The following is a 13,334-nucleotide window of genomic DNA, read 5'->3' on the forward strand; positions in this document are numbered from 1 at the left end:
TTTCGGAGTGCAGCTTCAAGTCCGGCTTCGTTTGATCCTGTCCAGAGAAATGCAGTCTGGATTCATATGACGGTTCCGTGGATATCATACAAGATGACAGGTGGCTATGGCATTGCTGCCCGTGGTAGATACAGAGTAGGGAAAGTAATGAAGCTGGAATGGTCCCGTGAGCTTGGAGCGTCGAGAGGGTAATGGTTGTCCAATATGAGCCAAAAGCCAGATTATCAATACTGGTAGTCAAGATACTTGTTATCGGAATACTAGAGGCTTGTTTGGCTACTGTCACATGTCAAAGCGCCACTTTCGCGACGACCCCTACTGGGTGACGTCGACAAACACCAAATATTTGTTCCGACAAATCCATGACTCCTCATCCAATCAACCATTTCGAATGATGCCTTTCGATATATCAAAATGCGCTCGGCCTAATATCCTCGCTTTAGAACCCTACCGCTGCGCTCGAGATGACTACAAAGACGATGGCACAAACATCCTCCTCGACGCCAATGAAAATGCATACGGGCCTGGACTGGCATTAAGCTCAGATGGCAAACTTGTCAATGGCGCGAACAAATCCGACATCTCGATCGATTTGCTAGGATTGAACCGCTATCCAGACCCACATCAACATGAACTCAAGCAACTCTTATGTGATTTTCGTAATACCCACGCCCACACGAACAAGGATCTCTCGCCGGAACACCTTTTCGTAGGCGTCGGCAGCGATGAAGCGATAGACGCCCTCCTCCGCGCGTTCTGCACACCAGGCAAAGACAAAGTACTCACATGTCCGCCCACGTACGGCATGTACGCCGTCTCGGCTCAAGTCAACGATGTCGAGGTCGTGAAAGCCACCTTGGACGTCAACAATAATTTCTCCATTCAAGCAGACAAGATCAATGTGCGCTTGTCGGCCGATCCCCAGATCAAGCTCATCTACCTCTGCTCTCCCGGCAATCCTACAGCGAGTCTGGTACAGAAAGAAGATGTTCAGAAAATCCTGGAACATCCCTCCTGGAACGGGATAGTAGTGCTAGATGAAGCTTACATCGATTTCGCTCCCGACGGTACGAGCTTAGCGGAATGGGTCCTCGAGTGGCCGAACCTCGTGGTCATGCAAACGATGTCTAAGGCTTTTGGACTTGCGGGCATCAGACTTGGAGCTGTCTTTGCGAGTGAGGAAGTGGCGAGGGTGCTGAATAATATGAAGGCACCTTACAATATCCCAAATCCAACGTCTCAGCTGGCGGTCCAGGCGCTGCAGCCGCATAATTTGCAGGTCATGCGAGAGAATAGGGCGAAGATCATTGAACAGCGAGATCGAATGTTGAAGGCTATGCCAAAGGTACCGGGTATCGGTTGCTTCCTTGGTGGTCGCGCCTCGAATTTCCTTCTTGTCGAGATGCTGGACAAGCCGAATGGCAGACCCAGCAACGAAGTCGCGCTACAAGTCTACGAGCGGTTGGCTGAAACGAGAGGGGTTGTGGTGAGGTTTCGAGGCAAGGAGCCGGGGTGTCTTGGGTGTTTACGTGTTACTGTAGGCACGAAGGATGAAGTTACGAGGTTCCTGCAGGAAATCAAGAGTGTGCTGGCGGATGTGTATGCTGGCAAGGGCAAGGTAAATGGTGTCAATGGGAAGATCGAGGACAGAAAGGAAGTCGAGGCGAATGGTATTATTGCTTGAGTTGGAAGGCTCTACATCCGCAAGGATATTACATGAGCTAGATGAGATGTGTGGTTAGCGAGCATAAGGCGCGACGCCCGCAACGTCACCAAAGACGATATCTAGATCGTGATTTAATGTTTCTTGTTAAGAACGCCTTAAACGGCCGTCATATTTCGGGCCTCAACTCAGCCGTGTAACCAGTGGTATAATTTGTCACGGCAGCTATCAAGCTAACGGAAGGGCTTCAACGGCCGGCAAGGAGCTGAGCACGTGTGCGCCATGGCTGCAGTGCTAAGAAAAATTGTAAAAGATGAAATGAGACTGGCTTCTCCATACGGATGTGCCAATGGTCCGGCGATGGTTGGTTGATGCCCTTTGTTTGCGAAGAGCAAGGCCGTGTGGACGCCGCGCAGGGTGTTTCCGGGAGTGCAATAATGATGTCTGATTTGCAGAGTAATGGCGGAGACTAGCGGATGCTCAACTTTGTTACGGAGTTCCGCTGCTGGCGGACCCGGTGTTCTCTCCTGAGGTTTCTGTTCAAACAGTCCAACAGCTTCCCTCTCGCCTCCAGTATGCTTTCATGAGTAGCAAAACGAGTGACTGAATTTCGACCCTGCCAGATGCTCAAGTGAGTGCTCCGACATCTGTCATCGACATGGCTTCCACAACCAGGTGGGCCACCTCAGATTTCTTCGCGGAACAGCATCGTTCGTCCAGAACGGAATGAGCAGCGCGTCGAGACATGCTGCCTCGGTTGCATACACCACGTCTTGCTTCCGGATGCATCTACAGATGGTGACAGTGTCTCGACTCTGATATTCCGTCCACTTCCCGACTCCAGGTGGGGATAGTCTCCACCTCCGCTTTCTAGTCTCCACCGCCATTGGAATCTGCCGGACTGCAAAGAACATCCGTAGCCAGATCTATTAGGATTCCACCAATAAAGCCGTGCTTTGAGGCTGAAGTGCGCAGCTCGTAGAGTGGCCACATGGCGATGGCATGGCGATGCATCCACCACTCTGAGCTGCAGGTCACTGGTAAGGTTTGTCCCGACATTTGGGTCTTGTATATATGTCCTTGGCTCCTAGGCCTACCATGTGCGATTCGTGATAACCCTTTGGCACGACAGACCTCAGAATGCTCACTACAACATTGATTACAGCAGCGCTGCCAATTCTTGCTTCGGCATTGCCACAACAGCATGGTTGGCCAGGACAAAACTGGCCCGGTCAAGGCTGGGGCGACAATGGTAACAACCAGCCTTACTTCTACAAAGGTTTCGACCTTTCCTCCTTGAAGATCGAGGAGGACGGCGGAGCTGTTTTCAAGGACACTTCACGTGGCAATGCCACCCGGCCTGTCGAGGACATTCTTGGTGATGGTGGTATGAACACTGTTCGACTCAGGTTATGGGTCAATCCCAAGGCACCTTATGATGGTAAGTATGGTCTTCGTCCGTCTCACAACGATAGGCTGACAAGACCTCTAGGTGGATACTACGAGTCGTATGGTCTCAACTACACCGTGCCGCTTGCGAAGCGATTTTACGACAAAGGCTACAAGGTAGAAAGCGAGTCGGACGGTATACATACGATTCATTGCTGATCAGATCAGATCTATCTGGATTACCACTTCAGCGACTACTGGGCGGATCCAAGCAAGCAAGCCGTGCCCGTCGAATGGCCAACGACTGTGCAACCTCTCGCTGCAACCCTTCGAAGTTATGTCTCAAGCACAATGCAAGCATTTGCTCACGCAGGTGTCGATCTCTCTATCGTCAGCTTGGGCAATGAAATCAGACACGGCATGCTGTGGCCTCTCGGCGAAGTCGATGTAGACATTGAGCCCGCGCAAGCCCGCGTCGCCAACTTCACAAATTTCGCCACGCTATGGGCTGCCGCTCGTAATGGTGTTAGGGATGCTGTTGCTAGCGGGGTCCACCAACCGCTTACTATGATACATATTGATGATGGGTGAGTCCTAGCCTTGCCTGAGTTGAGCCTTGACATGCTAAGTCGACCGCAGGTACAACCTTACTCTACAGCAAACTTGGTTTTCGTCCCTGACAGCTACTGGAAAGGTCAAGACTAGCGACTGGGGTATGTCCCGACTTCATCTGGATCTTCTACGTAGTCATTACTGATAGCTTTTCCAGATGTCTTCGGCTTCTCGTTCTACCCCTTCTATGGCACAGCGGCAACACTCTCAAACCTTAACGAGACGTTGACGACATTGGCAAACCAATACAATAAGCCTCTCCATGTCGTTGAAACAGACTGGCCAGATCAATGCTCAGGACCAACAGCACCCGAGCTCAGCGAGCCGAGTGTGCCTGTCTCTGTGGCTGGCCAGACCGAATGGGTACACGACATCATCGATGTTGTCAAGGGCGTTCCCCGTGGTCTTGGGCAAGGTATCAACTACTGGGAGCCTGCCTGGCTGAACAACACTGGACTTGGCAGTGCTTGTCAGGATGCGATTTTGTTCTCGGCAGACTGGAGTCACTATCCCAACGTGACTGGGTATAGCAGGGACAGTGTGAACATGTTCAAAGGTGTCTGAATCATTCAGTATAGATTAAGTGCTGCTACACACAGTCTTACTCTACGTGGCCTCTACACTATTCGTGGACATTTCGGTTCTCACTTCGCCGGAGCCGTTGTTGTTACATGGTTCTACAGCACGTTTGTCTGAGGCATGGTGCCCGTAATGATACACTTCAAGCAGGCGACCTAGTCAATGGCCTTGTATACTATTTCTCGTGGTATGAACAATGAGATAGGATCGCTCGACATGTGTTCCGTTGACCATCGCGATAGCAGTGCGCCCCAAACCTACAGCCCGGACTCGGACTGCGCTGCACTGGGCCCACTTCCTCGCCTTCTTTGAGTCATTTGTACTACCTAGCTACTTCCTAACTTAAAGCTACTAAGCAGATTTCACTGAAGCCTACCCATCAAACCCGTTCGCTACTTCTGATAAGATCTGCTCTTGCCATCTGGAGGAAGGCAACTGCATGCTTCAATCTTGCACATCTCGCAAACATGTCTAACTCCTGCCAACCCCCCAGCTACACAGAGTGTGTACCGCTCAATGGAAACGAGTCTACAATCTTAGGTTCACGAACGGGATTGAAACACGACGATTGCATGCAGCCAGACCCTAGTCCTGCATCTAACAAGTCCACAGAGGTCAACAGTATGGCAATGGGCTTCGCCCTTATGCAGCGACGCGTACATATCGGAGGAGGAGGTTGTGATCAGACTTCTCGCGAGCTCGAATACGCTGCTCAGAAGTTCCAGGATCACCCAATCTTTTGGGAGGGGCGCAGACCTGGGCTTGGGTCACAAATGCGCATGCATCGATTTACAGCATCATTGTCTTGGAAGACGTCTGGTGCCCTCGCTATGGTCGCTGTCTGGCTCGTGTCTATAGCTGTGGTGGGTTGGCAGTCCGGGAAACACAAGGAATGGAAGTGCAAGTCAGTCTGGTATACCTTCCTGGCCTCGATCGTTGCGTTTGGACTAGGCTACGCCGCTTCAGGATGCTTCCACATCGTCATTGAATCACAATTAGACAAATCTGGTTACCGCCAGATCCTAGTCGTCCTTCGTGGCTACCTCCCCTTCTTCATCATGCTCCTGAGCGCTGGACTCGCGACATACCTCAGCCCGAGCTGTTGAGTGGCAGCCATTTACAGAGCCCGACAGTAGACACTTCAAGCAAGATAGCTCTACCCACCATCTCAACTCGGCAACTCCGTCCTCGGCTACGAAGTTTAGCCGGCTAAATGGATGAATAGCCATACAGAAGTGGATACCATGAAACACCACACTGCAAGTAAGCCTTCTATGCAGCTTTCCTGAAGTATGCTTGAATTGTTCTTCGACATTCAAATTGTCCCAACCACCACAAATTTGGGACAAACAGCAAATTCATAGGCACAATGCCTCCAATAACAAACCCAATCCTCCCAGGCTTCAATGCCGACCCCTCCATTCTGCGGGTGGGAGACGACTACTACATCGCCACCTCAACATTTGAATGGTTCCCGGGCGTCCAGATCCACCACTCCACGGACCTGGCGAACTGGGACCTTGTCACCCGGCCTCTGAACAGGAAATCTCAGCTTGATATGCGAGGTAACCCTGACAGTTGTGGTATTTGGGCTCCATGCCTCACGCACGATGGAGAGAAGTACTGGCTCGTGTACACAGACGTCAAACGCAAGGACGGCTCTTTCAAGGACACGCACAACTACATCGTCTCCGCGGATAAGATTGAGGGACCTTGGAGTGACCCTTGGTATGTCAACAGCTCTGGTTTCGATCCATCTCTATTCCATGATGCGGATACGGGAAAGAAATGGTTTGTCAACATGCTTTGGGATCATCGTCGTCGGCCACGAGCATTTGCTGGTATCAGATTGCAGGAATGGGATGCTAAAGCTGGAAAGCTCATTGGTGAACGAAAGACAATCTTCTATGGTTCCGAGCTAGATTTAGTTGAGGGCCCACATCTTTACAAGCGGAATGGGTACTACTATCTTCTGACCGCCGAGGGAGGCACAGGCTACACACATGCATGCACCCTGGCCCGATCGAAGGGGATCTGGGGACCCTATGAGATACATCCCGAGACGCACATCTTGACAGCCAAAGACGATATTCACGCCGCTATTCAACGATCCGGCCACGGCGACATCGTCGATACTCCAGACGGCAAAACTTACCTCGTCCACCTCATGGGCCGTCCGACGACACAACTGCGACGTTGTGTCCTTGGGCGTGAATGCGGCATCCAAGAGTGTTACTGGAAAGACGACTGGCTGTACGTCAAGAATGGTCCCGTGCCCTCCCTGCATGTCGAAGTTCCTGGAACGAAGGACGAGGAGAAGTACTGGGCCGAGCAGAAATACACGTTTGACAAACAGCTCCACAAAGACTTTCAATGGCTTCGCACACCAGAACCCGAACGCATCTTCTCCATCAACGACAGCCAACTCACCCTCTACGGCCGCGAAAGCATAGGCTCCTGGTTTGAACAAGCACTCGTCGCCCGTCGCCAAACACATTTCTCCTATGATGCCGAGACCGTAGTCGACTTTAACCCAGAAGATGAACGACATTTCGCCGGTCTCACGGCGTATTACTGCCGCTTTAACTTCTTCTACCTCACCGTCTCCGGGACTGAAGACGGCAAGAGAGAACTCCTGCTCCTCACATCCGAAGTCTCTTTCCCACACGGTGATTTGGAGCAACCACTCGCAGCTCCGGTGCGGCTGCCAGATAAGGGGAAGGTGAAGCTTGCTCTTACTATTCGTGGGGCCAAGCTACAATTCTTCTATGCCGTTGTGGGCGAAGCCCAGGAGGAGCTAAAGAAGATCGGCCCGGTGTATGATGCTTCTATCCTCTGTGATGAGTGTGGTGGGCACAGGAATGAGGGCTCGTTCACTGGTGCGTTCGTGGGTATGGCAGCTTCGGATCTTAATGGTACCGCGCCCGTGAAGGAGGCGAAGTTTGATTACTTTCTTTACAGGCCGCAGAAGCATGTGACGGATAGGTATGAGGTGAAGGGACAATAATCGTGTAGTCATGAGAAGCGTTGTCGAACAAATGACGTACTCCCATTTGGCGTTGTCCACATCTGTATCTTGTCCATCCAGGAATATCCGTCCTGTATCCAGCATCATACACGAGACCCAGATCCTGCATCAAGCACTTCCTATTGCCATCGATCCAAGATGAGAAACGCCGCGCTAACCCAAGATGACCAACATTCAATACCTAGACACAATTCCAACACTGACCTAACTACTCTTCAAATGCCCTTCGCCACCAAACCGACTCGAACCAGCGAACCGTACACTCTTTGCCGTCCCTCCGGCACCTGCCTGCCCAATCGATCGTCCAAATATACTCGTCCGCAGAGGCGGTAGAGGCGTTGTACTCTCGCCTCCTCCCCCTAGACCCGCACGGAAGCCACCAGCTCGCAACTTTCGAGCAAAAGGCGTAACCTGAGGCGCCAACGCGTCTAAGCCACCAACGCTGTGATCGACCGTTGTGGTGTGATCGATCGCCAAAGACGCTTGCCTGGTTCCGAGTGGGGCAGGCGTAGTTGCTAGATAGCTGCGTTCGAAAGCAAAAGGTGTTACCACCGCAGGCGTGGGCAGTGGTCTGAACCTCCCGGCTCTGCGCGAGCGAGACGGTGTACGCATATACGCTGGCGTTACCTGTGGAGGCGACGAGGTGAGATGTGAATCCCTGTACGGAAGAGCGGAAGATCGCTCAGCAGCGCGGCTCGCAGGGCGTAGACTAGGACTCTCTGGCTCCTCATCTCTGCCACCTTGTCCCTCTTGCTCGCCCAAGCGCATGGCCCTGCGTTCCGCGGTCTGGACGGCCCAAGTACGAAGCATATTCCTCACATGTGCGTCACGATTACGAAACCAGAGGGCTTCGGCGCTTTGTGCTCGTTGTGTAGCCGTAAAGTGCGCCCACTGTATTCTTTTGAAGGCCGAGGCTAAGAGCGCAAGATCGACGTCTTGCTTGAAGACAATGGCTTGCTCCTTGACAGAGAGCAGAAGGACGTGCCGGTTTGCGAGAGCCGAGAAGGCGGAGGAAAGCAGGCGTTGTTCGTCCAGCTCCGTAGCGTGCTCGCGCATCTGCTGTACCTGTGCAGCCTTTGAACGCCATCTTTGAAAATTTCTGGTGCCAGTAGTCATCGCACGCCGCTGTGAGAATTGTTCCGCCTCTGTATTCATGCTGACGCGAATTTGTGTCCTATTCTGCCACTGGTCCAAAGCGGAACTGACAACTCTGATCTTGATCCGCGCCCTCACAGCAGCATAAGCATTCCGTCTCCTCGCATGCTGCTCCTCGGTCGTCTGCTCATGCCATACAGCCAGCGTCCTCGTACAGAGGGTATAAAATCTGGCGTCTTGTGCCCACTTGTTCAGCTGCTGGACTTTGCGAAACTTCGTCGTGAGAGCAAACATTGCGTTGGGCAGAGCGCGGGCGGAAGCAAACTCAACGGCGGCTCGCTCTGCGTCCTCGCGTTTGCGCAGAGCGAGATTCAGTCTGACCAATCCAATGCTTAGAAGACGGCGTTCTTGGGCTTCACGGAAAGCCACCTCCATGTCCTGGGTCTGCGTCTGTAGAGTGAGGAGTCGTTCGGTCCAGACACACATCACCCGCCGCAACAGCTTCGCTTCGAGCGTCCGTCTAAAGAGGCGCATGCGTTCGGCAAGCACCCATTTGTACAGACTTTCGATCAAGATCCTGTCATCGATCCTCTGACCAAGCGCTCGGCAGCGTAGAGCATCATTCCATTGGGTCCATGCAGATTGTAAGACACGCTTACGCTCGACTTCACCGGCTTGCTGGGTCAACAAGAGGTGTAGATGCCAGATACGGAACGCTTTGCGCTGAAGATCAAGTCGTACTTTGAGCGTCAACGCACGACCGAATGGCTCCAGGCGTGCTTGGATCGTAATGGTCTTGAAGATCCGACAAGTAAAGGTTCGGACGTAATATGCTTGTGCCTGGTGCGAGGCCTGTTGATGGTGGGCAGCTCGATTTCGCACAGCAGACATGGCACGAGCCAAGGCAAGCCGCCTATCGTGCTGGCGCGCCAGGTCCTCTTGGTCTTTCCGAACAGCTAAACGTCCCTCCCAAGCAGTCAAAGAGCGCCTCTTCGTGTTGTCATCTCGCCACCCTTCTACTCTCCTGGAGCAGAAATGCCAGAACCACGACTTCCAACATCTCTGCACTTGCTGTTCTTCGCAAAAGGCCACAGCTTGTTCCTCTTTCAGCTGTCTCCGCGCAAGCTTCTCTCTCCATACAGGGAGATACTTCTTCCTCAAGATACTACGAGCTTTCACAATGTTCTCCTGAGCAATTAGCTTCCAGCGATGAAAATATCGATACTGTAGCATATGCCGTAGGCCCTCCGCTACTTGCTCGCGTTGATATTTAATGGAGGCGTCCCAGTGGGAAATACTTCGGCGCATGAGGTCACGTATGTACCGTTCGCTTGCGACTGCGTCCTGGTGTTTGCGGAGCTCATCTTCAGTTTTTGCATCTTGGCGGACTGTGAAGTGAGCCCGCCATTGGTCCAAGGCTTGCTTCGCTAGGACGTGGCGGTCGTGTGCAGTGGCAATCGCATTTGCCTGTTGCTGAGACTGGTACAGTGCAAGTGTTCGATCATGCCAGATATGAAGTACTCGTCGAGCAATACGGATGGCAGAGGTGTCCGCGAAGGCTTCAGCGTTCTGCTCAAGCTGGGTCTGGGATGGTTGAAACAGTAATGTTGGGTTAACATGATCATCGTACTCCGAGGTATAGTTGGTAGAGGGCGATACTGGCCTCTGGTTCGGTGCTGGCCGACTGCTAAAGTTCCGAGGTTCGCGATGAGAGCTGATCGATCTGGCGCGTCGTTCTGTCCCATCTGGTAATCGTGCTCGTCGCGCTGGTTGTGCGAGTAATCTAACTCGTCTCTGCTTCGATGGCGAGATTGCCACAGAACGTGAGTGCTCACTCAACCACGTCTCATCCAACCTCGCATCATTGAAGCTGACTCTCCTCTTCCCGGCCTGCTTTCGCCGCTCACCAGAGTTGACGGCATCGCCCGCATGACCCTCTCGTCCTTCCTGCTCCCTCGTGACCTCACTGACACCATCCCCACCATCACTCTCCTCCAAGACGGTAATGCCCTGCGACTGCAGGATACTTTTCAAGCATCCCACCAAATCCAATCGCCCGTCCCCTGCGCGACTTCCTCCCTCGCGCGCGGCCTCTCCCACGCGCAGTAGGTAACGAAACACAACACCATCGTGCTCCGCCTCAATAGCTTGTTCCTGGAAGATGCGGTCATAAGCCGAGAAAAGCGCTCGAAAGGGCGGGGCATTGTTGTCGTTGGCTAGTGTGCAGATTTGGTGTAGCAGGTTGATGTCTGATGCGCTGTATTAGCAGGCTCGTCGCGTCATGGTCTGAATCGATTGCCATACCTTCGTCGCTCAGCTCAGGTAGCTCATCGGGTATGGGAGCATTATCAGACATGTGCCGGCTTGGTTGATCGATCAATGGATTATGGCCTTCCGCCGCACGCGCTTCCAGCACAGCCAGGTCATCGGGCGTGGTATGGCATATGTACTTACTGTCGTGCTATCGCATACAGTCTAGGACTGTTCCAAAGCAATGCGCCAACAGTTCGTGAATTGCGAGTGTCTATCGCATCGAATTGTTGTCAAGCGCGTATCGAGCGCGTTCCAGTGAGGCGGAAGCATCCCGCTGTCTGCGCTAGCCGCTTCCTTCGATATGCGCCTTCGCGCCTCCCGGAGAACTACGTAAAACATACATCCAGCGATGTTACCAGTGCTTCGCTCTCATGCGCTACGGCCTAGCCGTACACTGATACATCGGACAGTGCGTTTCTCACGAAGACACAACGGCGTCCCAAACAATAATGGTCCACACACGACATACTTCCAACCACCCCTTGAGCCGCCAAAGACTCGATGGGGGCGAATCACAATCGCGGGACTCTTACTTGTGAGCTCAGGCTTCCTAGGTGGCGTCTGGATCTCAGCAAAGGCTCTCACAGCTAAGAACCTGGGCGCCGAGCTGCAAGATCTCGCCGAAGATGCTGCAGCTCTCGAGGACGCCATGGCGGAAGCTGTGCATGCGGCAGCAGCCAAAGGTGTTCCGCCAATGGATCTGGAACGTTCGCAGGAGATGCTGGAGACCCGCGCTGGATACTCGGTCAACCACAAGGTAGTCGCCCACACAGCACAACTACCCAGTAACCTTCCTTGCGAGGATCAATGGTCATGTGGCGCGTTTGATCTCTATCACGACCCCAAAAAGGACTGGGCCGAATTCGCTATCTTTGACGGTCATGCTGGGCCACGAATGGCTATGTTGCTAAGGGATTGGCTACCCGGTACCATCGGCCAAACAATGTGGAGCGAGAACTGTTTCGGCCGTCCATATGTACCAAATGATCCTCACATCATCAAGACGATCAAGAATATCTTCTACTCATTCGATAACGATCTTGTCGAGACTGGCCTACGGCATATCAGAGACGGTATGCCAGATCGAGCAGCTGTTGTTGCCGCTGCTGCCGCTGCTTTCTCCGGCTCCTGCGCTCTTCTGGCCCTCTACGACCCAGCGAAAGATGTCCTACGAGTGGCAAACGTAGGTGACTCACGTGCAGTGCTCGGACGATGGGATGGTCAACAGAACAAGTATATCGCACAAGCCATGTCCATCGACCAAACAGGATTCAACCAAGACGAAGTCAAACGCATCAACGCCGACCACCCAGACGAAGAGGTTATCGACCACAAAACCGGCCGCATTCATGGCCTGGCAGTCTCCCGTGCCTTTGGCGACGCACGATGGAAATGGCCGCAAGACATCTCCCGTCGCGCACATGAATTATTCTGGGGACCAAATCCACGACCAGATGCTAAAATCCTCACTCCACCATATCTTACAGCCGAGCCCGAAATAATGGAGACCAAGGTCCGAACGGGAGATAAACCTGACTTCCTGATCATGGCTTCCGACGGCCTGTGGGACCAGATGAGCAACGATGACGCCGTGATATGCGTGCAGATGTGGTTGGACAAGAACAAACCAACCGACTTCGCTACCAAAGCTGCAGAGGCAGCGAAGGGAGCGGCGATCAATCCTTTCCGCGGCAGCGCACCAGCTCAAGCTACTGCTTCTCTACCTGGCCTCTTCGAGAATCGCAGACCCGGTTTCACCTCACCCACCGACCTAGACGCTGGGTCCGAGGACGAAGAAGTCTACTACGACGCCGACGAACGCACGTTGAAGTGGAAAGTCAGCCCCAAGCACTTCGTTGTCGAAGACGAGAATTGTGGTATCCATCTGATCAAGAATGCGCTTGGAGGGAGGAGACGGGATTTGTTCATGGGTGTCATGAGCGTGCAGCCGCCGCTGTCGAGGAACGTTAGGGACGATATTACTGTGCATGTCATTTTCTTTGGGCAGGATGCTGATCTCAAGTTCCTTGAGGGTGCAGGTGTGGGTCGCAAGTAGTGGGTGGTGTATGTGCATTATTATTGAGAGATGGCTTGGGGAGGCTCAATGCATAGCGGTGGCGTTCTTTCAGGCCGTTGGGCTCTCTGATGAGCAAGGGAGCCGGAATTCTCTGCATGTAGCGCATACCCAAATAGCGAGTAGCAGAGTAACGTCCCTCTATACTTGTCTGCAGCTGCAAACAACGAGCTTGTGCCGCGCGGCTAGCATACACGATGATCAATAACGCATGCTATCGGATCTCGGGGGACGTGAGTTTCCACCACTAACGATGTCTCGCAATGTCCTTCGTACCCATACTGCCATGCTCACTACCATACAAAGTCCCATCACGAAGTCTAGAGCCATTGTCGCTTGGCCAGAAAGCCCAGTAAACAGCATAAGTACGACATGAAGAAGTGCTTTCAGTATAGACCCTGTGCCCTTGAAACACGAGTTTACTATATCCGGCAATTCAATAGCGTGTTGGTACTGCTTGAAGCTCGTCACCCCGACATCAGGCTCCCAGTCGAAGATTGGTTCGCTCGGAATGAAGGCAGCAAGACTCGAGATCGCAAGTGCCCAGCAGAAAAGAAATGAGGTGAGGAGGATTGCCAGTA

General features: G+C 52.9%; 5 protein-coding genes across 5 annotated transcripts; 4 read left to right on the plus strand and 1 right to left on the minus strand.

The window, feature by feature from the left end:
• Positions 1-93: 93 nt before the first annotated feature.
• On the plus strand, positions 94-1,684 carry HIS5 (histidinol-phosphate transaminase; the record flags this gene model as incomplete). The annotated part of the gene is made up of 2 exons (XM_064840514.1): positions 94-188; positions 265-1,684. 2 exons carry the CDS (start codon positions 94-96, stop codon positions 1,682-1,684), a joined length of 1,515 nt encoding a protein of 504 aa, XP_064691964.1.
• A 1,119-nt stretch (positions 1,685-2,803) lies between these two features.
• Positions 2,804-4,228, plus strand: LTS14_007826 (uncharacterized protein; the record flags this gene model as incomplete). Its single annotated transcript, XM_064840515.1, has 5 exons — positions 2,804-3,104; positions 3,156-3,229; positions 3,281-3,639; positions 3,692-3,765; positions 3,822-4,228. 5 exons carry the CDS (start codon positions 2,804-2,806, stop codon positions 4,226-4,228), a joined length of 1,215 nt encoding a protein of 404 aa, XP_064691965.1.
• Positions 4,229-5,612: 1,384 nt separating this feature from the next.
• LTS14_007827 (uncharacterized protein) lies at positions 5,613-7,250 on the plus strand (the record flags this gene model as incomplete). Its single annotated transcript, XM_064840516.1, has 1 exon — positions 5,613-7,250. The coding sequence occupies one exon, from the start codon at positions 5,613-5,615 to the stop codon at positions 7,248-7,250; it is 1,638 nt and encodes a 545-aa protein (XP_064691966.1).
• A 225-nt stretch (positions 7,251-7,475) lies between these two features.
• LTS14_007828 (uncharacterized protein) lies at positions 7,476-10,722 on the minus strand (the record flags this gene model as incomplete). Its single annotated transcript, XM_064840517.1, has 2 exons — positions 7,476-10,615; positions 10,671-10,722. 2 exons carry the CDS (start codon positions 10,720-10,722, stop codon positions 7,476-7,478), a joined length of 3,192 nt encoding a protein of 1,063 aa, XP_064691967.1.
• A 306-nt stretch (positions 10,723-11,028) lies between these two features.
• On the plus strand, positions 11,029-12,735 carry LTS14_007829 (uncharacterized protein; the record flags this gene model as incomplete). Its single annotated transcript, XM_064840518.1, has 1 exon — positions 11,029-12,735. The coding sequence occupies one exon, from the start codon at positions 11,029-11,031 to the stop codon at positions 12,733-12,735; it is 1,707 nt and encodes a 568-aa protein (XP_064691968.1).
• Positions 12,736-13,334: the final 599 nt, after the last annotated feature.

Source organism: Recurvomyces mirabilis, assembly GCF_035927965.1.
Source record: "Recurvomyces mirabilis strain CCFEE 5264 chromosome Unknown scaffold_22, whole genome shotgun sequence".
In the NCBI taxonomy this organism is placed as follows: domain Eukaryota; kingdom Fungi; phylum Ascomycota; class Dothideomycetes; order Mycosphaerellales; family Teratosphaeriaceae; genus Recurvomyces; species Recurvomyces mirabilis.